The following is a 27,228-nucleotide window of genomic DNA, read 5'->3' as shown; positions in this document are numbered from 1 at the left end:
AGAACCAAAAATGTAACACACTGTTGAGGTGGTAGGAGGGAGTACAGTGATTGATTTTAATGGCTTCATAAACAACTATATAAAACAGTCCATAAAAATTCATGCATTTTCAGTGTAAATTCTTTTGGAAATATAGAGAAAATTTATCTACAACAGCGTGAACTGTAACAGTGACTTCATTCAGTTGGGTGGTTCACCACAAATATACTTGGCTGCATAGAAAGATTATTATTGCCTACAAATAAACTATGAAAGGTAAAGAAAAAAAAGTCATGTAAAAAGCATATTTTATTTAACATCTAACAGATGCTTCTATTTTCCAGACTGTGACAAGTCAGTTCCTGCCAACTCACTCATTTCACAACAGAGATCAAAGAACTAAGCATTAGTGAATGAACACTGGGTATGCTTAAAGAACTTTCCCTTTACCAAAAGTTACATTCTTAAAGAAATATACAGAAACTCATTTATAGAATGACAAAAAGCCTGAGTTGATGGGGTAAGCCAAGTCATAATAAATTCAAAGAGCCTGAGGAAAAAGACCATTGATTTACTATTTTACAAAAAATTTACAATAGTAGTATTTAAGGAAAACAAACATGATAGCTAAAAAAAAAGGGGGAAAAAAGAATCCAGGTGGGTTTTTTTTTGTTTGTTTTTTTACAGCTAAGATGTGTTATTAAATAATGCATGCCTGGTGTGGGGGAATTACAAAACAACACACACACAAAAAGAAAACTGCTGAGGAAATGACAAATGCTGTAAATGAGGTACTTCAGGTGGTGAGCCTGAGTCCAGACACCTTAAAAATCACCTTATAACATTATTCATGTGACAACCAACTTCTTGTTCAGTTAACACTTAAATAAGGTAGATAATCACATTAAGAATGATTGAGACACAGAGACAACTAACAGTCAAATACAGGATCCAGTGTCATAGGTTGGTGACATATGAGGCAGCACTCAGGGTCAATTGTGTCCATTTGTGTAAAAAAACGTTTTATAAAAATAACAAAAATTGTGGCGCATGCTGTTGAGCATACACGACACTACAGCTTTAAACTCTTAAATACAAAAATAAGCTTTGATTTATTTATTTTTCTAATCTGTTGCCTGCTTTGAGCCGCTCCCTGCCGGGTTCCCGAGATGAGCTGCTGCTGAAGCGAGGAGATGACAGTCATGCTGAACTGACTGATACGCAGTGCTTCAAACAGCTTCAGGTTGGAGTCCACAGTCTGTGTAAGGCATTTGCTGTGTTTCCGAGTTTATGGCTGCTACTTGCAGACCTGGGCAACTCCTGTTATGTTTTGCGGCTGCTCCAAATCTGCTCTGGTGTGCTCTTGTGGTCTGATGAGTAGTCAAAAGGTGAGCGGTGCCCCAGTGGTGACCGGGAGTCGTAGGGTGAGCGCGGCCCACTGGCTGAGCCTCGCTGCTCTGTCTGCCATTCCGAGTGGTAGCGGTAGGAAGAGCGGTGGTCTGAGTGATGATCCTTCATGTCCAGCCGGTGGTCTCTGCTACTGCGGAATTCCTCTAACTTCCTGTGCTTACTGTCGTCATAGTATCTGCGCATACATACACATTAGGGTCAGTATGGCTGAACAACACAAATGGCCACTTCTTTCACTTTGACCTTAACTTCAGTCTAATTCCAATACAAATCAAAGCATTTTAGTGGTGTTTTCCACCTGGCCCTCTTCCTCCCTGAATATGCAGGTCTTGCAAAAGCAATTCTGAGTTCTTTAAAACCTACTTAATGAGAGCTCACTTGTGGAGCATTTCATGTTTGGGCCTTAAAGAACTTGTGCAGCCTGTAAAATGAACTGAGGACATTTCTATCTCTGGAAGAAGCACTTTGAGCAGTTCTCATCCCTCACCTGTCCTGTTTGTCTCTATCCCTACTGTCTGGTCTGTAGTGGTCTCTGTGGTCTTTTCCGTTGCTGAAAGAGGAATACGGCCTTTTTCGGGACTCTCCTGCTGTGGATTTCCTGTGGGAGTCAGAGCTGTGTCTCTCCTTACTCGTGCTGCTCTCAAAGTGTCTTCCTGAAGGCTGATGCCTGTCAGAGCTGTAGCTGTCCCTGCTGCTCTCGTCCTGGTGAGAGCTGTCCTTTAGCCTTTCAATATCTGAAGACAAATAAGGGAAAAAGTGACAGCTGTGACAACCTGTTCATCCTATTCTCTGAGTGTGTTTGTGTGTGTGACAATAGACTATACCTGCGTGTCTGTAGCCATGGGCGTTTATACTTCTAGTGTTCTGCTCCAATGCCTAAGAAAAATCATCACCATCATCACTGTGGATCTCTAACGTCAGTAGAGATTATAATTATTAGAAATGACAGTGCTTTTACATACCTGGGCATTCTCTTGCCTTTTCTTTACTGCATGCTTATAAAGTTTGTGTAGTTTTCTTGCATCAAACTCAGTGAATTTGGAAACAAATATCCACAAGTTTCTGGAATAAAAACAAAAAACATTTCCATCTGCTTAGCAAATATAAATTACTCAAATAACACTTGTGTGAGACACTGAGTGTAGCAGTGTTTATGACAGTCTTAAAATGTACAAAAATGCCACATTTATTTAAAAAAGAAGAAACACGTCCAAATCTATTCAAAGCTATAAATCTACCATGTGGGCATTACTTAGTAAATGCTATAAATGTTTACTTAGTAAACAGACCCACATGGTAGATTTATAGATTCATGACAAAGTGTCCAAGGTTCAAATGGCATTAGTCAGCTGCTTAACTTGACACGTTAATGAAGACTTTCATTAGAAGAGGCCACGTAAACTAACTTTCTCCACTGTTTGATCAGGTCCGGATTTGAATACTCCTTCAAACACTCGGTTATGTGGTCTCCTATCTTTATGAGGCACTGCCGTGTGTGTTCGAGCTGCTCGCGCTCTGACAGCCCTTTCTCCGGTCTGTCCAGCTGCTTCAGAGCTGCTTTCACTGGGCGCATCCTCTCTTTACACTGCAACACAAAAGCAAATATGCACTTTAGGAAGTCAAATCCACGTTGTTGCTGGAATTGAATTATGCCCATCTGTTAATCCATGACATTAATCATGAAATTATTTTCTATTTAGAGATTTGATTATTAGCCCAACATACCACACTAAAGGTCCTCTGATCCAGTTCCTCAGAATCTTCAGATGCTTGCACATTCTCTCCACTAGCCGTTATATGGACCGGCGTGTCATAAGTTTTCTTTGTCCGTTCTCGTACCTCATTCTTGGCTTCATTCTGATGTAAAAAGGTTCTGAGAGTTAATTCTTGACTAAATTACAATTCTATTCTTAGTATAATTATCAATCAATAAAATATCAATCACCTTTTCTTTGCTTTCCTCTTGTTTATGTACAACCTCAAGAGGTTTTGTTTCTTTTTTCTCTTTTAGCTCCTTTGTGTCTTTAATTTCAAAGCTTTCCTCCTTCTTCTCCTTTTTGATTTCTTTTTTTATCTCCCTCTCTTTGACTTCCTGCTCCTCTGATGAGGAAGCGTCCTGCTCGCATTCCTCATCGTAGTTCTCTTCCTCGTCGTCTTCCTCATCCTCCTCCTCTTTAACCACCAACCTGTCTGCTCGGCTTCGTCGGTTTGGTAGCTTCACAGGTGCCAGATCCTGATCATTAAAGCAGGATAGCAACTTACTTTCAAACTGAAAATTCAATATATTCATTTTAGGCACAGCGCACAAAAAAAGCAAAATAAATTAATTAATAAATGTACCTTGTCTGCCTCCATTTCATCCTCATCATCTGACCTCTTGTCTGATGGGAGATCTGAGGATGGGCTCTTAACCATCTCATCTGTCTTTGTTGACTTTTGAGTTTTGCTCTTTTTACTTCTGGGTTTCCTCTTTCGTGAGCTGGCCTAAATACAAAGAGGCATTATAGATTCTGGAAAACTTAATTATCCTTCCATCCATCCTGAGGGGTGGGGGGGCCTTGAGCCCATCCCAGCTGCCATAGGGCGAGGTACACTCTGAACAGGTGCACTAATTTAGAATCACCAATTGCCCTGACCCAAGTTAACATGTCTTTGGACTGTGTGAGAAAGTCAGACTACTTAGAGATAGATATAATTAATCTATAAAACAATTACAAAAATAAAATAAAATATCAAGATACACAGATGACATGCATTGTTATATGAAGACTTACATTTCCTGCTTGTTTCTGTGCTTCTTTTTTGGCCAAGTCCTTGCTCAGTAACTTGATGAGGTAGTCTGCTCTGGTCTGTAACTGTTTGGCTTGTGGTTTCTTGTCAGGGTCATCTGGCAGGAGCTGTTCAACAATGGACACAGTGAAATATCCCCAGTGAAAACTGCACACTACTAGGAAGTCAGAGTATGCATGTAATGAAGTTCTACATTGTTGCTGATGTATGGGGGCTGTGTTAATGTTGTCACACTTTTCACACGCTGCTGTTTATATTGCAGGTCTGTTTTTAGAAGCAAATGTGGGTGAAACCAGGGGCGTCACTAGGATTTAAGGACGGGGGGGCTTAGCCCCCAAGAGATGCACACGATATGAACGAATGTAGTGAATGAGCACAAAATTTCGCAAACAGAAAAAGACTGAGAAATTGCTTTACTACTTTTTTGGACCAATTAAACATCCTAGGCCACCAATTGATCTATTGTTTTATTTCCGTCTGTTTTATAATACAGTACAACAAGAAAACAGAGGAAATGTGTTTGCTGCATCAATAACAAGAAAAAAACTTAAAAAAAATACATAATTTTTATGGCTGCATACACCAGTTATTTGGTGGGTGGAAGCATCAAAGAATGACGTCTGTTTTTAAGAGTGGCAAATCGGTCAATCACTATGTTGTGACTCAGACGCTGAAGCGTGTCTTTTTCAATAGACATGACTGCAAGTCTGTGAAGTATTTTCTGACCCATTGTTTGACGCAGCCAAATGCATCTGAGTGTTTGCCCTTAAGTGTGTCATACACAGCTTGTTTACAGATAAAAGCTTCTGCCAGGTCTAAAGTCTCTTTCTGCAGGAATTTGTGGAGTCCTTCGGTTACAGAAAGAATCAACTGAAACATCAGTAGTGCATAGACTGCTGAGAACTTTTAGAGCTTTGCTCTGAGACCAACAGCTATGGGGGATCCAATTGCAGATAGGCACTCCAAAATGGCAGACAATGTCTCAAGAACTGCACTGATTGATTGCAACTGACATGCCCAGTGAGTGTTTGAAAGTTGCACAGGCTCAGTTTTTGTCAATCCAAGCTTTGCCTGAGTCTTTATGAACTTATGATGATTGACTAGGGAGGTGCTGAAGAAAGCACACACTCCAACAAGCTGAAAAGCTCCACAGCCTCTGGGACAGCCTTGCAAGTATTGCACAAAACCAGGTTGAGTTGATGAGTATAAAAATGCACATAGATAGCCTCAGGATGGAGCCTTCTAAAATGTGCTTGAACACCTCCAGTGGAGCCACTCATAACGGCTGCACCATCATATGTTTGTGCACAAACACACTTAAGTTCTGCAAGACCATTGTTTTGGATCTGCTGCTGAATCTCATTTGCAATGGACTGGGCATCAAATGATTTTATCTCTGCAAGTGCAAGGAAACGCTCCTTCACTGCCCCCTCTGACACATACCTGACACAACCAGCTAACTGCTCTGCCTTTTCATTCCTTGCCTTATCTGCCATGATGGTATAGACTTTAGACTTTGTCATTTCAGATACAATGACACTAGTAACTTCCTGGGCACAACAGTCAATCATGTCATTCTGGGATGTTGGCAAGAAATACTGTGCATTTGATGGGGGATTATGTTTTTGAAGAAAAGGATCAAACTCCTTTAAAAGCTCCATGCACGTAAAAGCTCTGTTTGGGCTGTCTTCACCTTCATCACTGACCAAACTATCATGTTTGATGTTTTTGCCAAACACTCTACATGGGAAGCAGAAAGCTGCATTCTGGTTGACTGAATATTCTAACCAGTTGTGCCTTTCAAACCAGCTGTGGTTAAATGCTCACTTCTGTGTACCAAAAGTATCATGTGGATAGCTCTTCAGCTTTACCTGTCTGGGCCCTGTGTCTTTGTCACCCAAATCAAACCCTGTAGTAGAATGAGTTGCTGCAGCTGCTTCATCATTTTCCCTCTCTTGGCCTATTTGCTCTCCTCTCTCTGTAATAACTTGATCTTCCTCTGCCTCTCAATCCATTTGCTGCAGCTCCTCTGTCTCTCCTTGCTCTCTCTGACTTGAACTTGCCTGTTGACCTTTTTCTCCCTCAGCCTCTCCTTCTGCCTGCCCCTTCAAGATACATTAAAACATACTGAATTGTAATGTAAATTGCTAATATCATGACTTCTGCTCACATGCCACAGTAATTTGTTACTCCCAAATATTTTGAAGTTACAAACATTACATTTTGAGCATGCAAGTGACTAAAATGGTTGCAATTTAAAGCCCTGAAAAATATTACTAAATCACTTGAATTGAAGTAATATTAAAATAGAACCCTCAAAAATATGTGAGTCAGGCTAATTTGACTTATATATATATATATATATATGTATATACACCTCTTTGCTCTCTCCACTTTCTAACCTTGACTCTCCTAAATAAAAGCTCACGTTAAACAGGTCTTATATGTTGTACCATGACTGAAATGTTTCATATTTCATATCCATATTGAGTTCCCTAAAATTCTAATCAGACTGTCTGCATCACAAATGACTCCCTCCTGTGACATCTTTGACTCACCTCTCCAGTAGAGGTCTCTCCCCTCTCACTCTCTGTGCTCCTCTGCTCTGACTCTTACAGGTTAATGGGGATGGAGTGATTATTATTATTTCCACTGATGATAACCATACCTGAATGAGCTCAGCTCCATTTTTCAGAGCTAAAACGAGTGACAGAAATTAACATTATGCTAACAATTTAACTTAGTGCACTAGCCAGGTTTTTATTTATCAAAATGGGGAGCACCTGGCTCATTAATTACATGGGACTCTCTGCTGATAGCTGGAGCTAACTAATTCTTACTACCAGCCAGTGATGAAGACTTACTTTTTTGCGTATATCCATGTTTTTTGCAGTTTGCAGCATGTACGCTAGTGTGTCCGCAGGTGTAGACGAGCTGAGTGTAAACTAGCAGTGAAAACGAGGACTGGATTTTCAGTAATGTGATGTCCCCTGTGAACAACTGGAACGGATTGGATAACGAAGCACTGACGCTACCTTAACAGTGTAAAGTGAAAGGGACCAACCGAGTTATGATCATATTTATGTGAATAGCGACAGGTTTATATTATTATTTCTTTAAACTCATATTCCAGCATCTTTATATTGAATTTGTCTGCAAGTTCTGTTAAAAAAATAGAATAAGTTAAAAAAATAAATAAAAAAACCCCCCACCAAATTATTTAGGGAGGCTTCAGCACCCCTAAAATAGGCCTAACGACGCCACTGGGTGAAACACTTTGCGCGTTGCAAAGCTGTGTATTTAATGAAGCATTGAAGCAAAAATTTTGTGTCAAGAATTTTTTATAATTGAATATTTTTAATTACTTGAATCATTGCAGTCTTAATTAATAACCCAATACACTTATTTCTGAGCATCTATGTATTCATAAATAATTATATACATGAGATTAGACATTTATTGTGCATGGACTGACCTTGTGTGTGAGATTAAGGTCTGGGTCCATCTTAATCATCTCCCAGCTGCCATAACCATACTCGTAGATTCCTATGAGGAGGCTAGAGTCGTCTTCCTTTCCCCACTCAATGTCAAAATGTGCTGCCTTTGAGTGACATGGAATGACATACCTATTCAAAAATATAAAATTAAAATCACAGAAACAGAAATATACAAATTCATACAAATATACAGTTAGTCACCTCTAGGGGCAGGGTTGGTGTATGCAGAAAAACCTGTTAGAGAATTTGTGTGTTACTGATTTATTCTTGATGTTTAAAAGACCAACAGCTTAGACAGCAAATCAGACTGCGCCATTTTGGTAATACTTGTGGTTTGACAGTAAAACTGCCCAAATGTGCAACGCGGAGATTTTTTCCCCCCGTGGACATGCAGATGGATGTCAGAATTTTCCGTCGCGTTTCAGTAAGAAACAGTTAAGTTTGCGGTGTGATGCACATGTAATACTGTGATGTTGTAAACTGTTTGGTTGTGCTTAGGAAACGAGAGACTGTTTTATTGAAATAGCACTGATTGCATGTTGCAAACATCAGCTCTGCCAGCTGATTGCGTGGCTCGGTACAATCGGCCAGATGAGGAAAATCCGGAGTTGTAAGACTCGTTGGTCATTGTTCTCTTTTATAAAGTGTATTACGAACGCAAACATTACAGTTATTAAATAAAGAAAATAGAAATATTTAACTTATTTTTTGAAATCCATAAGTATGTAGATCTTTTAAATGGGACCTTTTATGAAAAGAAAAAACCTATACAGCCAGTTTGTATCTAGTTGGACTGGTTAAGTGAATTGTAATGTGACATTAGACATCTGAAAGATCTAAACCTGTTTTTATTTTTAGAAAAACAACAATGTGATTTTGGCAGCACTTTTGTTGTAATAAATCCATTCTTATTTCTTTATGGGTCATTGAACCATACAGTGGTGGCTAGGACTCGGTTTTTTGCTGTGGCCTGTTGAGGAGAAGGTGTCTACACAGAAGACAAGAACAGCATAGACAAACTTATGAAGAAGGCAGAATTATCAAGGTGATGGAGAGAAGAATGCTCTCAAAACTAAAATCAGTTACGATCAATCCTGCTGATCATAGTTGATTTCAATTATGTATTAATCACATCTTAATGCTGATGCCCTGGAGGTTAATACCTTTAACATTTTCAGTTGAAGACTGACTGCATACTGCACTGACTCCACACTGGACAATAATACATACTGATATGTGACACATACGTAGACACTATGCAGAAAATTATTTTTTCTAAGTTTAGCTGCCTGCTCCTCCAGTCATCTTTATCATGGCTTCTCTAGTGGACGAAGTGTTGCAGACTTGATCAGCTAATCAGAAGGGTAATGACTGAAGCCCTGGTCCTCCCGTCCATATATGAAATGTTTTTGGGAAAGATACTGAGCCCCAAGGTTCTGAACCCTGATGTTTGCATCAGGAGTGAGTGTGACAGAAAATGGTTAAAAGATACAGTGAGCAAAAAAATTACTAAATAAAATTAAATAAATAATCAGTCTTACTTCTTTCTCTCCTCTGGGTCAGCAGGAATAGCCTTGTGCAGTGGAGCCAGCTCTTCCTCATGGGAGATCACAAGCTTGGCATTCACCTGGACTCCAGAGATCCTGAACGTAGGGCCTTTCACCTTCCCTCTTCTCCCCCCTGATAATCAAAGAAGTGGAACAGAAACTATTTCATGATTTCTTCATCTAATCCTGTGTGATGCCATTTAATTTCAATGACAAGAAGTTAAACTGTGGCTAAACAAAATAACTTGTACAGTAATCCTAGCATAGCAATTTCAAAATAACTTTAATGATCTGATGGCCTAAAACTTTGTGTTTTTATTCCCCAACAAGGTAAAAACACTGCAGAGGAGAATCATTTGTTTAATATAGGACTTGTTTAATATTTGACTAAATGTCAAATACAAAAATATCTGAAAGATCCCACATAGCCCAGCAATGCATACTGTGCAAATTTAATCTGAATGCAAATATTTTCTTAAATTATTACAGCATAGCTGTAATTTAAAACCACAACACAACTCACAAGACTACTATTGACACTTGACACAGACTTCAAATTTTAACCTTATTGCTTGGAACAAATTGAAATCTCAACAAATGGCTGGAAATTAATAGGAAACGCGAGCTATGTTATCATTACAAATAAAATATACCACACATATATACATTAAATAAACAGATTAGGGATGTGCGCGATTAATAAACTAAATGATGCTGATGTTGCTAGTTGGCACAACCCGTACTAGTCAATGAATGTAGTTGTTGAGAGTAAAGTATTGTGTTCTAAATGTCATGCAGCCATCTACCACTAGGTGGAGTGGCAGTCCGGGAAACAGCAGAATAAACTGGCATATAACCACTCAACAGGCATGTGGATGTTAATTTGCATGGAAAGAAGACTTCTGATGCTAATGTTAGCCACCTCAGCAAACCAGTATGACATCATTTACCCAAAGGCGCTATGATCCCGCTCAGTTTAAAACAAACAAACAAACAAACAAACCAACCAGCTCATGACAGCAATGCAGAAGATATTTGAGTTTTGCTGAAGGCAGAAATATATATATTGAGTCTGAATACACGATTCCAGGGCTCAAAATGACCACATCATGCTGTTGTTCATGCAGCTTTGGAGATTGTCCATTAAAGGGGCCCCAAATGCAACTTGAGTGTCATTTTTAGACTAGTCAGTTAGTCTCATTTTTTCAACCCCAAAAAGTCAACCAAGAAATTTGTTGGCAGGAACATCCCCAGCACAGATATTTTCAATGAAATTCACTCAACCCAAAACTACCCATTTAGTTTGTATCCAGCAAAATGCACACACAACAAATGATAGATTTCCAATTTTAAATCTTTCTGTAGAGAGAAATAAACCGTTTTAGAACTTGAAATTATTTGAAAACAGAATAATTGTCTTTTTTGTAAACCACACAATACTGATTTGTTTAGTCTTTGAAATGACTCCTTTTTTTTGTGAATGTAAGTATTTTAATTTGTATTCTAATATACTTTTTTCATATAAAGGTCTTGTTTTAAAAGAATACAGAATGCCACACATCAACAAGAGGAACAGACATTATGATAAGAAGGATAAAAAGTTTTGTTTAGTTACCTGAATTTTTCTCTGGCCCACAGGGGTTTTCTCGTAGTGTTCTCAAACATCCATTGTGAACAGTCTCTGCCAAGCGTTTCAGGTCATGCTCAGACTTATCCACGAGTTCAGCATCACGAGCAATAGCGTCCAACCTAAAGACAGCACATGTTGAGTAGACTGCCATTTATGTAAACAAGATGAAAGTGTAGCGCACTTTACCTTTCCAGTGGTCCTCCAAATTTTTTGTAGCTCTTGACAAACCTGTCAATAGTTTACAGATATGTTAAAAAAGGAATGTGTCAGGCTGATTAGATATACACACACACACACACACACACACACACACACACACACACACACAAAACACAGTAAACAGAGTTACCTCCGGATCTCAGCATCGCTAAAACCTTTGATATTTTCCCTTGGAATGGTTCTGGGCCGCCCTCGTTTCTTTGGCCTCTTTCGATCAGATGTGGAGTCACTGTCGGAACCAGAGTATCTCCTGTTTCTACTTTGCCGACCCTCATTTGCATTCTGATAAATCTGTTCAAACAAACCATTAAAAATCAACTGGAATTTCATTTACAGTCTCATATTGCAAGCATAACAATTCTTGACAGTTTGATCAGATTCGATGCGAGCATGTCTGAAAGATTTCAGAGTAAACGCATTCTAACTTCTGCTCAAGATAAAACATTGAGTATTTTATGTGATGCCTTAATTTTTATTCTCTCCAGCAGTATATAGTTTATTTGTTGTGACTCCTTGGGTACCTGTTTGGCACAATTCCTCATGCGTGGTAGCATATAGATTTCTTCCAGCTCTTTCTGTCTTTCCTCCTCTTCCATTCTCCTCCTTTGTTCCTCTGGAATGATATCATCCCAACTCCGCTGACTTCGCTCAGAGTCGATGTCTATTTCCTCATCCTCCATCATGGAGAAGTTGGCCACCTGCATAGATTTGCACAAACTAAATACACGCACCACTTTAATAATGTAACATATTGAATACTGGTTATCAAGTTTCTGAAAGAAGAAAGACATTTCCTCCCCCCAACCTTAAACTGAGACAACAGTTCTTCTCCCACTGTTGAAGGTCCGGGGTCATTTTCCCTGGTCTCAGCTCTTTTGAGGATCTCATCAATGTCCATTTCCTAGAGAGTTGATTACAAGAGACTTCAATTCAAGTCAATTTATATAGCACCAAATCACAACAACAGTTGCCTCAAGGTGCATTATATTGTAAGGTAAGGACACACTTTGGAAGGGAGCCAGAAATTAATAATAAACTGTGTCTGAATGCAGAGTGATGTATAAAACCACAGTGAGTGAGAAAGGTGACTGAAGAAGAAATACTCAGTGCATCATGGGAATCCCCCAGCAGCCTACGTCTATTGCAGCATAACTAAGGGAGGATTCAGGGTCACCTGATCCAGCTCTAACTATATGCTTTAGCAAAAAGGAAAGTTTTAAGCCTAATCTTAAAAGTAAAGATGGTGTCTGTCTCCCGAATCCAAACTGGAAGCTGGTTCCACAGAAGAGAGGCCTGAAAACTGAAGGCTCTCCCTCCCATTCTACTTTTAAATACTCTAGGAACTACAAGTAAGCCTGCAGTGTGAGAGCGATGTGTTCTAATGGGGTGATACGGTACTATAGGGTCATTAAGATAAGATGGGGCCTGATTATTCAAGACCTTGGTATGTGAGGAGCAGGATTTTGAATTCAATTCTGGATTTAACAGGGTGCCAATGAAGGGAGGCCAATATAGGAGAAATATGCTCTCTCTTTCTAGTCCCTGCCAGTACTGTTGCTGCATGATCAAGAGTGGATCATGAAGTGTTGTGCATGTGTATAATGGACCAATTTGGAATAAATTATGTCTCCAGTTTGGGCCAAGTCGAACATCGACTAATTCTGGTCTCTGGCCAGTTGATAGTTGGAGTAGGTCAATGTACAAGTGTACTGGGGGCAATTAAGATAAGATAAGATAACCTTTATTAGTCCTACACGTGGGGAAATTGTTTTATTAAATTAAATTAAATTAAATTAATTAATTCAATGTTATTTTAAAGGCAAAGAGTGTTAACATACTTTTGAAATATGTTTTTCTCTTTTAGATGAAACATTTGTTTCAAGCAAGTTTCATGCAATGATTTTCAAATACATTTAGAGCACTGTGGTACAAACCTGAGGCTCTTGCTCCTCCCCCTCTTGTTCTTTGAAAAGCTCCTCAGCCCCAAACTTCAGGATTGCAGAGAGCTCCTCCTTGTTGAATGGTGCTGAACTGTATGCAGTAACACACACACGCACACACACACACACACACACACACACACACACACACACACACACACACACACACACACACACACACACACACACACACACACACACACACTCTTATGTGAGATTAAGTCATTCAAATTTTGGGGTGAAATGGACTTGGCAGCGCTGCCAGAAACAATGTAGTAACAAGCACATAAAGTTACTTACCTGGACGGAGCAGATCCTGTATGGAGGACAGTTTTCCCAGTCGTATCCATCCTCTGAATAACAAGATGGTCTAGCACCATTTTCTTCTTTGCCCTCTCAATGATGTCCTCCTCCACTGAACCCTTTGTTACCAGTCGGTAGATATTCACCTGCCGGTCCACAACAATTGGTAAGATAGGCAATATAATGATAAAGAATAAGTGGACTGATTTTGTATTGCGTTCGCCTATGCTCTACATAACATGCCCCACAAACACTTTTTTGTTCTATGCTTAAGTAGCCATCAAACATTCACACACATTCACATTATGGACACAGAGAGTAACTCGGGGTCACCCTCTTGCCCAAAGACTGTTTTTAATTCACTGGTAAATTTTCAGCAGCTGCAGCTTGGTGTAGACTTAGGTCCATTAATACTGATTAATACTAGTGAGAGTGTATGAAACTCTACAAATATAAATACAGTTTAAAGAAATATAATGAATTTGAATGATTTAAGTTTCTTCTTACCTGTCTTTTCTGTCCAATCCTGTGGGCTCTGGCTTGCGCCTGCAGGTCATTTTGGGGGTTCCAGTCTGAGTCAAAGATGACCACTGTGTCAGCTGAAGCCAGATTGATGCCCAGTCCTCCAGCACGTGTAGATAACAAGAAGCAGAAATCCTGTGCATAGAAACTGATATTAGGTACAGGTCTTCCTAAACAGCATCTAAAATAATTAAGAGTTACTGTACCTCTGAACCCTCAGCATTAAAGTGGTCCAATGCTTGCTTCCTCATCTCCCCTTTGATGGAGCCATCTAATCGCTAGACAAATTTACAACATTCAAAATTATTAATATATTTAGAATGGATATACAAATTTTATTCACAATTTTTATGTGTATGTAGAGTTGTGGTCAGAAGTTTCTATACATTAATCATGGGAATGGAGGTCAAGCCATGGCCTCAAGTGCCTTAAGGCAACTGTAGTTGTGACCTGGTGCCATATAAAAAACAATTGAATTGAAGTTGAACTGAATTCCATCGTAGACTAATCTTTGTACAGTATACATGGGTGCATAATTCAAAAATAAATTTACACATAAAATAAACTCATCTCTAATCCACACAGGGTAAAAAGTATACATGCAGGTTCAAATATATACCTCTTTTACTACTGGTTACATATTGCACCTTGACCAGATACTTTTGGTAGTCTTCAACAACCTTCTGGCATAATTATGACTGAATATTTGATCAGTCTTCTTGGTGGAAGTGGTGCTGAGTTCAGGGTTAAGCTCAGGGCTTTAGGCATTCCAGAAGCATAATAGTGGTCTGTTTTAGCCATTGCAAAACCAGTTTTGATATGTGCTTGGGGGTCTTTGTCCTGCTGTACACCCAGCTGTGTTTACGTTTTAAAAATCTAGCTGTTGATTTGAAGTGATGTTGAAGAATTTTGGCGTAGTCCTCCATCATTCAGTATCTTTGTGCAATGTAGCAGAACCAGCAGCAGCAAAACATCCTCAAAGCATGATATTGCTACCGTGTTTGACAGTACAGTGTTCTTAGGTTTAAAAGCCTCACCTTTACTCCACTAGTCTAAGTCTTATCTGACCATGAACCATCCTCTTATCTGAGTTTGACAGTTTAGGTCTTTTTCCAGACCTTGGCAAAGTCTGGAAAATTTTTGTGCTTTGCTACAACTATATGAGCTGATGATCTTGGAATCTGCAGTTGTTTGGAAATGGCTCCAAAAGACCTTCCAAACTTGTCTGAATCTACAATTCTCCTTGATCTTCCCCATTATTCTGACTGCTGGTCAATCCAAAGAGTGCTTTTAATAAAATCATGTTTATGCTGGCAAAGAGACTACCAGTTGCAGTCAATCATGATTACTAATTACGTTAACCCACCCGGGCTCTGTCGAGAAGGGAAAAAAATGACACTGTGGAACATTCAGCACCACTTATTGAAAGATTTAAGTGAATGTATGTATATATTTGAGCATGTATGCATACTTTTGACTTTCTGTGGGTTAGAGAAAAACCAAAAATATTGAAATTTCACGTAAATCTTGTTTTAAAAAAAATAAATTAAAAAAAAGTCTTTAAAGATGCATGCTGTGCAATCATTCCATCTTGGAAAGAGAACCGTTTAAAGAAAGCATTAAAAGCAAATTACCATGACACGGTTAATGACATTATATGTCACTGACGTAAAGTTCTGACCACAACTGTATGTACAATATGTATTATGGTATTGGAAAAACGGCATGTATTTACCTGAAACAGGAACTGTCTGCTCCTCAGATATTCAGCCAGGATATCAAGCATTCGTACCATCTGGGAGAAGATGAGAACTCTGTGTCCCCGTTCTTTCAAACGCACCAAAAGTTTGTCCAAGAGAACCAGCTTTCCACTGCTGCGTATCAGATGCTGTAGGAGGACAACAGCACTCAACAGTCATGACATAAACTGAATATATGGTAGGTAATGGTTTACCTGATATATTTTTGGAACACAGAATAAAAATTAGTTGTTACTTTTATTCTAACATTATCACCTTAAAAATAATTTAAAATGCATACTGTTCTATACAATAATAACTTTAAAAAAAGGTATTATGGTAAGTTGCAGAATTTTTACCTCAGTTTTTAAGAAAGCAAAAGAAAATGTGTAGTACGATATTTTCCAATTATGCGCATGCAAATATAATTAGATATAATTTATATATCTAACATAAAATATAAATGTTAGAGAATTAGTTTATAGTGATAACCAGTCAACCCTCAAATGGCAAAAATGTTTTTTTGCACTGCTGACAAAGCATATAGTGTTAAATTAGAGCAGCGTGTCCATTTCTTCTTCTCTTTTGCGGACATTTAGACAAACAATCAAAATCTGGTTTTGAATAGAATTTATCGTATGAAAGGCACAACTAACATTTACTGCAGTAAGCATGATTCTTATTCGGGTTTCAAAAACCAAGAATATAATGATTAAATGTGGTAACACATTTAGGAAAATTAAATGCATTTAAATATTGTAAATGTATTTATTTTTAATGAGTAAAACCTCAACATCAATATTAATGTTGTTACTATATAAAACATACCTGTAAAGCTTCAGCTCTGTTAAGGAACTCATTGTCCTCTGGAGGTTTAATAAGGTAACAGTGATTACAGCACTTCTTCAACTCCATCATGATGTTGAGGAAACCTGACGTGCTGCCTTTGGTACCTTTACTCAGAGCCTTGTAGTTCCTTGTTAGGATCCACCTGAACACAAACAGGTAAACAGGACACATGCATATATTACTACTGCTATAATATATTTAAATGATGCTTAAACTTTGAGCCCCCGACCCCAGGCTACACATTTGACATCCCTGCCTATGTTTCTTGAAACGCAGGCACCATCCAGCTCTTACTTGTAATATTGTTTCTGAATGGCACTCATTTCCACTCTGAGGATCTGCTCCACTTTAGCTGGAAGAGATTTCTCCACATCCTTCTTGACACGGCGCAGTAGAAAAGGTTCCAGCTCTTTGTGAAGACTGGTGTAGCCAGAGTCTCTACCTTTCCCATGTTCATCCTCAAACAGCTCCCACGAATGAAACCTTTTGAAATGACAAATTTTACACAAATCAACTGACTTGTAGTGATATAGCCAAAGAAAAACAGGAACAAACTGGTTAGGTGTGATTATTCTTCATTTGTAAATGCCTTTAAATTTTTTTCTATTGTGTTTTTGTTTTGTTATCATACCACTGTCAAAACTATTTTGCCCTGTCTGTCACCATTATCCACTATTTTGCTTTAATGTAAACAAAGAAAAAAGTGCATAAACATTATCTGCACATATAACTCACACCTTTGCCTATGCAGTTAATGTAAATGAACAAATTTACTGGTACTGACATACTAATTCAAAACTCTAATTTCAACTTAGACTGTTCTTAAATTAGTAGAGCTTTAGGACTTACAAAAAAAGTGCTTACAGTGGCATCAAGAAGGACTACACATACTGAGAAATACTTAACATACTAAGAGTTATTGCTTAAAAGTAACATTAGCCATGGCCTACTTTTCAGGCATAATGAAGTGCAGCAGGGACCAGAGCTCTTTCAGGGAATTTTGCAGTGGTGTTCCTGTTATTAGAAGCCTGTGGTTGGACTTGAAGTCGATCATTGTCTTGTAGAGGAGGGAGTCATCATTTTTCAGTCGGTGCGCCTCATCCACACCAATGAAGGCCCAATTAACACTGCCCAAAAATGACTGGAGACACATTTTTTTTTAAAAACAACTTTTAAGTAATTATAACATCTTCTGAGTCAAGCTCTATCATTTCATGTGTTACAACTATAAAAATGGGCAAAATACACAACCTAGGATCCTAGGATCTATAATGAAGTAAGCCAGCTGACCTTGTCTTTGAGGAGAATCTCATATGTTGTAAGGAGGATGTTAAATTTCAGTCTCTTGCTGTGAGAATGCATCCACTCATGTGTTCTGATCTATTCACAAAAGAAAAGGAAGCCATACAACATTAAATTGTAGAAGTTTAAAAAAAACAAAACAAAAAACAATTGCTTTTCTCTGATAAGCCCTGTTTAACAGGTGTTTAAACCACAATACCATATTCCTGCTGCTGATGTCTCCCAGGTAGACCACAACATTCATTTGAGGGGCCCACAGATGGATCTCTCTCTGCCAAGACGTTAGTGTTGAAAGAGGCACAACCAGCAGGAAGGGCCCATACAGTTGGTGCTCATTAAACAGGTAGTTCAGGAAGCAGATGGTCTGGATCGTCTTCCCTAACCCCATCTCATCAGCAAGGATGCAACTGTTGCTTCTATGAATTAAGACAGAGCAGACCAATAGAACATTCAGCATGTAAGAACAGAATATAACCCAATAAAATTTGATGGGGATATAGGAGAAACCCCAAAATCCAAATAATGACAATGTTTTCTTGGATATTTGTCATACTTGCACCAGGAGTGGGCCATCCAGTTCAAACTGTCTAACTGGTAGTCTCTGAGCTCCAAACCATCACCTCCTATGTAAGCTGGTTGCTTCTTCATGGGCACAAATCTAGGTCTCTGTTTCAGCACCTAAATGACAGAACAGAAGTTGGATAATTCCTTTCTGAACCAAAACTCAGGGCTCAGTATATTTCAAATCATAAAATGTAAGAGAATAAAGTTTGGAGTAAGTTACCTTGCAGTCTCTGAATGGAATGGTCTTAGATTGGTTTCTGCTCATGTAATCGTCGATGCATTTCTGGAATTTTTTAGCAATCAGACCACCATCTTCCCAACTACACTCCGAGTACGGTAAGCCCTGCCATTTGCACAGGTAGTCTGGATAACCAGCTGCTGACTTCTGGTTTGAATGTCCTGGTCAAAATAAAATAAGACTTATTAAGCTATACACATCCAGTGTTGTCGCTTATATTGAGAGCAGAGTGCTTTATATATGCAAAAATACCTATTATTCGCTCTACAAGCTGGTACTGAGAACGCAGGTCATCCATTAATTCGTCCTGACAATTGAAATATTCAATATCCTCTGGAGACGCTGCCTTCAACCTGGTGACACGGAAAAAAATACAATTGAAATTTAACAATGTATGTATTTTTTTGTATTATTGTAGGGTCTACCTTACAATATAAAGCGCCTTGAGGTGACTGTTGTTATGATTTGGCACTGTATAAATAAAACTGAATTAAATTTAACAATAAACACTACTCCACTTTTAATTTTTCAGAAGGTAGCAAAATAAAAGACTGCAAATTTCTGTGAGCAGTGTTAATCCCCATAGAAAAAATAAGAAACTTTAGAAAGTTGATATAGTGCTGTGGCATCTGCAGACCTGGTGGATTACTGTTATTTCTAATAGTTTCCAGAACAAGACAGTAACTAATTTTCTTTTTCTTCTCATCCTAGTTAGTGCTAAAGTGTTTGTATTTCTTTCTTTTGGTGATTTTTGCCATCTTTCTGACAGGTTTATTTTGAATTTTCAGTCCAATAACAGTTTCTTTCACTTACATTGATGTCTTTTATTCAATAATATGATTATGACATTTGTACTAGCAATCTTTCCTGCTGCTCAATGTTTAAAACACTTTAGCAAGCAAAGAGCTCTTTAAAAGCTTTCTTAAATCAGCAGTGCCAAATTAAAACGCTTACCATTTTTTCTTCTCCTGGTCCTTCTTCTTAAAATTGTCCAATTTCTTCATGCCCTTGACATTCTGTAACTTGAGTGTCTCCTCAGTCTCCCAGGTGTTATGGATATGGGCCCAGTTCTTCCACTTTATCAAATACTGGATATCACCAGCTTCTTTGTTGGGATCAAAATTCGCATTTGGATCTCCATCTGCCTCTATAGCGTATACAGTTGTTGAACTGCCTGTTGCTGTTAGGAAAAATAAAGAAATAGTGTTTTAAAATGTATTTACTTAAAGACTTGAATAGACCATAAGGAATGTTGAGCTGTTTGTGTCACACAAAAGATCAAAATAATAAAATTATCCTCACTGACTTTGCACCTTTAAAACCACTGTGATAATTCTGGGCGATTCCTATTTCAACGTCAATTTAACCAGAATGTATGACATATTTGATCTTGACTGTGTTTCTTACCTTTTTTCCTCCCTATCCTGCTGTCCATTACTCTCTCCAGTGTTTCAAACTCATCTTCTTCAGGCTGTGGAACATCTTCACCCATAACTTCAACCAGATCATCTGAGTCCGTCTTCAGCTCCTCGTCCTCCTTATAGCTAATGTTGACTGTGGCTTGCCGCCGTGGCCCTCCAGATGTAATTTTCTTAAAGTTATCATCCTCATCGTCAGATGATGAACTTTTCTGGGCTTTTTTTCTCTGGGTGTTGCTTTTTTTTCCATTTCGAAAGTTCATCCTGAGATATGAATAATAGATAAAGAGCCAGTGAAGTTTAACTCTGTACATTCCTTAACAAAGCATCAGATCCAGAGCTAAACAGCTGAAGTGAGTTACCGTGATGAAATAGTTAAAAGAATAGTATAAAATAGCATATCTAAGCAACAATTAAAGACCATCTATCAACTCACTTGGTTGGAGGCTTCCTGCTTTTGATTTTGTGACTTGGCTCATAGTCTGATGCCGTTTCAGACTCTTCTGCTGATGAGTCTGACCCAGAACCACTACCAGATTCTGAACCTGATCCAGAGTCAGAAGAACCTGACTTTCTTCTCATTTTGGATCCACTGGAGGAGTCAGATTCATCACTACTTGAAGAGTCCTGGAAAAACATACCACAAAAGATTTAAAAAAAGTCTGAAAAGTCAGATTATGATCATTTGACTTAAGTACACTTATGGAATATCTAATATTGACTGGCTTCCACTCAAACAGCAAGAAAAATGTTTTTGGGGAAGGGTTAGGGTCCATAAGAGTTTAAAACAAACCTCATCCGATGCACTATTTGATGAGCTTTGTCTCTGTTGTTGCTGCTGCTGCTGCTGAAGCTGCTGTTTCCTGAGCATAGCAGATCTTTGCACTGCTAGGATACTTGGGTTTGACTTCCAGAACTGCAACCAATGAATGCAGTCAAAGATTAGCAAAAACAGCAACAGTACACTGCAAATGTGCGAGACCGGTTAAATAAAATCTACGTTTTACTGAACGTTCCAGGGTTTTGCCCAACCCTGCTGTTCTAAGCTAATGTGTAATGCAACAGTCAGAGTGTGGTGATACACAGCTATAGCCCTTTTCCGTGAGCACCTACTCGGATTGACTCAACGCGACTCATTTTTCACTACCAACTAATGTGAGCAGGGTCATTATAGCAATGTGGCCAGAAGTCTTATGGCATCATTTGTATGGTACACAAACACATGCATGCCAAAGCAGTAGTATACACTACTTGGCATATGGCTTTTTGTCAGACCCAAGGACCACAGGGGTGCGTTTTGTCCTCATTGTTGGGTTTTAAGAATTGCAGGTTTAATTTTAGTGAAGGAGTCACTTTAATGACGCATCAAGTTACGCCATTGACTGACCAATCTATAGCATGCAGTCTGTTGACCTCAAATTTTCAGATTGCCTCAGACTCTTCGGAACCCCGGCCGGGTAGGTGTTGAAAAAAAAAAAAACCAAACAAAAAAAACCCCAACAAAACTGGTACCAGGTACCATCACCTAATGGAGTCAAGCCAAGCTGAGCTGAATAGGTACTAATGGAAAAGGGCCATTAATGTACTAATAGGGGAGTAGAGTAGTAGAGTACAACTATAAACCTCATGAACAAAGCAAGTTGTATGAGCTCCTTAAGATATGATAAAACCTTATAATTCAAGATTTTGTTTGTGATATTAATTTTGGGTTTAACATGGAGAAAAGAATATGGGAAAAATCCGATAGCACCCTAGCACAGGCCTTTTAAACCCACTGAATGCTTTTCAGGGAGTTTTTAGAGCAGTGTGTTAGTAACTTTGTTAGCATTAGAGCAGTGTGTTAGTAACTTTGTTACTAACACAACATTATTAGTTTTGAGACCGGATGCTTTTAACAATAAGAAGTCCTAGTTTGTTTTATGTGCAGGTTAAAGGAGACAACTTTGCCAAAAATGACTTCAAGGTTCCTCCCAGTAATAGTACAGGCCAAGGTAATGCTAGAGCCAAATATAACAACCTAATTTTCTTCAAATTTTAAAACTAGAAAATGACATGTCATCAAGTGCCTGCAGCACTATTTTCATCACTATTTTATTGGCCTGTCATGTCATCTGTCAAAACACGAATAGATTGAGTTCTGTTCAGATTATATTGATCATGTCTCAGATTTATATCAAGGAAAAGTTATTTAGTGATAATTATCTTTATCATTTTATCGCCTAGCCCAATGCTGCACTGACCTCTAGTAGGACAAGCACAGAGACAAGTCCACTGTCAACGGCCATAAAAAGATCATACTAGCACTGTATGATAGTATGGCAGTAAGACCTTCACTAGTACTGTTTATGTGCTAAAATGATCTTTAATTAACAAAGACAGCTGGATGATTTGCCTTTTCAAGTAATGCTTTAATTGCAGCCATCTATTAAACTGATAATTCTTGAAACTCAATAAATAGTGATCAACTTAGTTCTAGCTATTTGCCAACCTGGCTGCAGTGACAGCAAAAACAAAGTTGTCTCAAATTCTCTGAGACTAATGTGGCCTGCAGGGTTTTCACTTTTAAGTAAACTTGACAGTGGGAACCAAAAAGCTACCGGGTACTCTAAACTAAGCACAATGTAATGAGATGCTTGATCTATTTAGACAACATTTTTACAAGTACTTGTCAAAATAATATCATGTTTGTACATATGTAATAGAAAATAGCAGCCCACCTTTTGGGAATTTAAAACTTTATTTATTTTTACCTCAGCTCCATCAATGTTTGACTTATTTGGTGGTTCGATCTTCTCCTTTGATTTTTCTGTGTCAGAATCGGATTGGCTGCCAGAGTCTGAGCCACTTCCTGAGTCACTGCTCCCTGATTGGCTGCTGCTGCTGGAAGAGCTGGAACTCGAGCCTGAGCCGGATCCTGAAGCTGAGCCCGATCCAGAACCGGATTCATCATCAGAATTACTGTTACATATAAAGACATTAGTAATTAATAGATGAATCAAATTCTCAAAGCAAAACATTACAACAGGTTTTACATACTTGAGCAGAAATGACATAACAAAAGTTGGGTTTCCCCATATCAGAAACAGAAATCATTTAAGCCCTTAGAGTCTCAACTGCTCACTCTCCAGCTCCTCTCCTGCTCAGCCTGAAGGTGGAGTTTGACACATCACACATAGGTGTATGGAATCAAAAAGAGGTGCAGCAATGCCTTAAAAAGAATTCTATATTTAATCATTCTTGCTATACCATGAACGCTTTTCAATGCAAATATAAATAAGACTACTTTGTCATAAACAGCAATAATCAACTGCTTCTCCAGTAAATATATCATGTCACAATATGAAGCCAACTGCATCACTCATATCTGCAGCTTTAGAGAGCCATTAGTGACAATAGTCAAGCAGTACAAGAAATCCTGTCTGTGACAGGGAAGGGCATCAGGATTTTATCATTATCAACACAATTTATGAGGGTTGTCACATTATTAGAATTTAAAGTTTGATACCAATACCCAGGAAAGCACACGATTCCATTTCCAGGGCAAAAGTATCATAGCATGCTGCTAACATGGACACTGAATGTGAATGGGGACAGGACAATGGCCAAGAACACAAAAATGAACTGCCCTGATGGATTCTCATGGTCTTGTCAAAACCACCGGACTTAGACAAAAACTTTTTTTTTGTCAGAATACACAATATAAATAGACAGAATATACAAAGTTGTTGTTTTTTTTAAAGTGCTACCTTGATTAACTACTATGTTAAACAGGAACTCGGTCAATCCTATGCCCATAGACGAGAGCTGTGTGGAATTTGTAATGTAATATAATGCAAGTAAGTAAACCTTTTTTATACAGCACCTTTCACGGGTCAAAAACCACAAAATACTTTACAATAAAAACAGGCATGAACAAAAATACAGAAGATTAAAATATAAAACAGCATACAGCCTGAAACTAGTTAAAAGCCAGTCTAAATAAATCAGTCTTCAGCTGCTTCTTAAAAGAATCAACAAAACAGCGCAAACATGCAGGTAAGGCATTCCACAATCCGGGGGCCACAGCTCTAAAGGATTTATCCCCTCTGGTCTTAAAGTGAGTTTGTGGGATCATTAACAGTCTTTGACTGGAAGATCTCAGACTGCAAGAAGAGAAAGGACTAAAACGTTTAAATGAATTCTAAAACGAACCAGTAGCCAACGTAAAGAGATTAAAACTAGAGTAATGTGCAGTCTCTTTCATATGTTGGTTTAAAGCCTAGCAGCAGCATTCTGTACCGACTGGAGACGGTTACATAAACACATAAACAGACTGTTACACTAACCAAGACGAGCTGAAATAAAGGCATGAGTACTCATCTTTAATTCAGCTTTTGACACAAGACTTCAAAGCTTAGAAATATTTCTTAGTTGAAAAAACAAAACAGTTTCAGATTAATCCATGAGAATGGCTCTCGAAAGACATGGATAAATCAAAAAAAAAAAATCACACCAAGGTTTCTGAGTTTGGATGCTGAGGGATGACTTCAAGTGTGGTAGCTTTAACAAGCAATCTATAACCAACAGTTATAGATTAGTATTAGAGAAATGCTACACTGTCTCTATGTAGCTTTAAGTGCTTCACTGTAGATAAAGCTAGCTAGGTTTCAGGTATTCATTTCCCTACTACTTTCTACACTCACATATACAGTATTTTATAAAACTGAATTATAATAAATGTGTAATTGTGTACATATTTTTCAGTTAACAAGTACAAAATAAAAAATGCATAACAAATGATGTAAAAATTTGTATTGGCTACTGAAAAAGGGCCTCCAATGGTGTAGCATTTTACACATTTGCCTGGCAAGCGAAAAATTGCTTTCGATTTGATTGGGGTTGCATCCAGAAAAAACTGTGCCAAATCAAGCATGTGCTGCTACCTTCTGTGGCAACCCCTTGTCACAAGGGAACAACCAAAATTAGATCTCTCCATCACAGACACCATCTGACGGTTGTTAGTATACGGTCAGGTGTATGGTGACAATATAGTATGTAAGGTATGAGATGATGTTCTAAATAAGTAAACAGCAGGCTGTTATTTCTATTTGTGATAAAAAATAAATAGTCAATACCTGGATTCTCCACTGCTGTTGCTTACACTTTCATCCTCACTGCGTCCAGCCATGCTGAAGTCAAAAATATATAGACTTCAACCTGGCAACCTGTAGTATTATGGTCCACGTGTTTAACCTGTGAGCAAAAATACACGTAAGTTTAAAAAGAACTGTATGCTACAAATACTTGGGGTTATATTATTACTTGTTGAAACCAGAATAATATCAGGAATATAATTTCACAACAACATGCATTAAGATATCTGATTAGGTGGAGCTTGATAAAACTCAGATCCACATGGCAAAGTACAACAGAGCTTAGTGTACCATCCGTGACTGACTACAACCTATGCATCAAAGCTTGTCCTGTGAACCATTCAAGCAGGGACGCAAATATACTTTCGATAAATTAGTTTCAATTGAAACCATTTCAAGTCATCTATCAGGTCTGTGGTTTCATCCTAAGAGAAGTGAACCGCGTCTGCAACACAGATAAACGTCTTGAGATATGACTATTTCAAGTTAAAACTAGAAAAGTCTGATCTGTGTGGATGGCTGTCTGTCATGCTACTTGGCTGAACGTCATTTATCCCACACCGCAGAGGCCTAAAAGGCCTGCACTGTACCAGCGTGTTTTCATGTACACATGAAGCTCCGTGTGTACCCCAAGAAGATGAAAAACTAAATAAATCAATAAAAATAAAATCAGAATAAATGGTTTCAGGACACCCTCAAGTCATCACTTGGGTACACTATCACTATGGTTACAGTTTAGCAAGTAGCTCAAGCTAACTAGCTATTACCGGCTAACGACGGCAGTATTAGCGATTGGCGGGCAGGAGTAGCCTATGCAGACATAGCCAGCTATAAAGAACAAATATACAGAATAAGATTCAGCACAAAACCTGTAATCACCTGATTACCTGTAACCACTTCGCTATGTTTATCTAGTTGCAGTTTGCTAGCCGCTTTATGTTGTGCTATTGTTTTCTGGATTTAAAAATCCTACACGTGACAACTGTTAACTTTATACCTTTACGGTATGCACCGCAACCAAGTAGCTCAAACTGTACATGCCTTTGGTACTTTGTTTCATTTTGTGTCAGTGTGGGTGAAATAAACATGAGGAGAGCTGGCTCACAGGCCATCACAAGGGCTGTCAAGGCAAACAGCATTAGCTAACGCTATGAAGCACGAGGCTAGCACAGAAGCTAACAAAATGAGAAAACTTTGCCCTAATAGGAAACCAGTAGAATGATAACTTTAGAGTTACAGATGATACTCAAAGTTAATCGTCAATAACATTTAATTATGTAAATATATGCACAATCAGTGGATTGGGATGAACAGTTATACAAATTTAGTATTCATCATTAAACCCACAAAACCAAATTAGCTAACCAACTTCACCCTCTCCCATCTTGTTTTCATTCGCTGTTCACTTCTCGCGGCTTTTACAACATCAACATGCAACGTTAGCTTACTTTTCGCTAGCGTAAGGACTAAGTAACTCAATGATGTGTGTTACCTGTCGTTAGTTTATGTTACTCGTGAAACTCCGATAAAATATTTGTCTAAACCAGCCTTTCCAGTCCAGGAGTCCTTTCTTCTTTTATTTAACTGGCGAGCTAGCAGCTGCTGGTAGCTAATGCTACCGTAAACTTGCTAGCTATCTCCCGGTTAGGGAGCGCAGCCCGAAAGACTCCGGTCGATAGAACTGGTAGAATGTTGGTTTTCCTCTTCTTAACCAAAGTCCCGTTTGCCGTTTTAGAAGTTACAAAATACAGTGCCCGTTGATAAGCAGCGACTGTAGAAAGCTAGCATTTCAATCCAGTGTCTTTCCACAACCGGCCTCCGCCATGACGCCGTAGGGTTCACTTCTCCAGGAAACCCCGGACAGTGACGTAACGACTCTGCTCCTTACTCCTCCAGTGTAGCAGCAGGAAACGTCGGTTTCTCATAAGTCGTCTTTATCTTTATCTGAACAAATGGAAATAAAGCTAGTCTGACAATTTAGGTCATCATAACAGCAAGGTTATACATATACAAGGTCGTACACAAAAGTCCGTCTTGTTTAAGGAATTACGATAGCCGTCAACCATAGTTTCTGTAGTTTGAAACGTACAACCCTTGCACTTGCCGGTTTGTGGTCTTCTCCAGACCGTATGTGTGTTTAGTCCACTTA

At 38.5% G+C, this 27,228-nt stretch overlaps 1 protein-coding gene across 1 annotated transcript; it reads right to left on the bottom strand.

Moving 5' to 3' along the window:
- Window positions 1–23: 23 nt before the first annotated feature.
- chd1 (chromodomain helicase DNA binding protein 1) lies at window positions 24–27,038 on the bottom strand. The gene is made up of 36 exons (XM_031734234.2): window positions 26,572–27,038; window positions 25,062–25,179; window positions 22,698–22,905; window positions 20,741–20,863; window positions 20,384–20,574; window positions 19,937–20,211; window positions 19,484–19,709; window positions 18,782–18,882; window positions 18,512–18,690; window positions 18,281–18,405; window positions 17,927–18,143; window positions 17,716–17,805; window positions 17,376–17,566; window positions 16,720–16,908; window positions 16,405–16,567; window positions 15,573–15,725; window positions 14,044–14,115; window positions 13,823–13,972; window positions 13,313–13,461; window positions 13,007–13,103; window positions 11,878–11,973; window positions 11,594–11,770; window positions 11,203–11,363; window positions 11,040–11,081; window positions 10,839–10,972; window positions 9,218–9,356; window positions 7,655–7,805; window positions 4,164–4,286; window positions 3,730–3,873; window positions 3,335–3,622; window positions 3,115–3,246; window positions 2,796–2,974; window positions 2,352–2,451; window positions 2,214–2,265; window positions 1,877–2,123; window positions 24–1,564 (listed from the first exon to the last, which is right to left on the bottom strand). Exons 2-36 carry the CDS (start codon window positions 25,112–25,114, stop codon window positions 1,303–1,305), a joined length of 5,379 nt encoding a protein of 1,792 aa, XP_031590094.1. The 5' UTR covers window positions 25,115–25,179; window positions 26,572–27,038; the 3' UTR covers window positions 24–1,302.
- Between the last annotated feature and the right edge of the window lie 190 nt (window positions 27,039–27,228).

The sequence above is a fragment of the Oreochromis aureus genome, linkage group 7 (assembly GCF_013358895.1).
Source record: "Oreochromis aureus strain Israel breed Guangdong linkage group 7, ZZ_aureus, whole genome shotgun sequence".
Taxonomy (NCBI): domain Eukaryota; kingdom Metazoa; phylum Chordata; class Actinopteri; order Cichliformes; family Cichlidae; genus Oreochromis; species Oreochromis aureus.
Note: the sequence above shows the minus strand (reverse complement) of the source record. Positions and strands in the feature narration are given on the sequence as shown.

Excerpts from the sequence above, each read along its gene's own strand:
- chd1 (XM_031734234.2), bottom strand. The coding sequence starts at position 25,114 with ATGGCTGGACGCAGTGAGGATGAAAGTGTAAGCAACAGCAGTGGAGAA. Across the intron at positions 18,883-19,483 it reads GACCAGGAGAAGAAAAAATG|GTTGAAGGCAGCGTCTCCAG; the intron begins GTAAGCGTTTTA and ends CCGTGTCACCAG. Across the intron at positions 9,357-10,838 it reads TGGGCCAGAGAAAAATTCAG|GGGGGAGAAGAGGGAAGGTG; the intron begins GTAACTAAACAA and ends TTTGATTATCAG.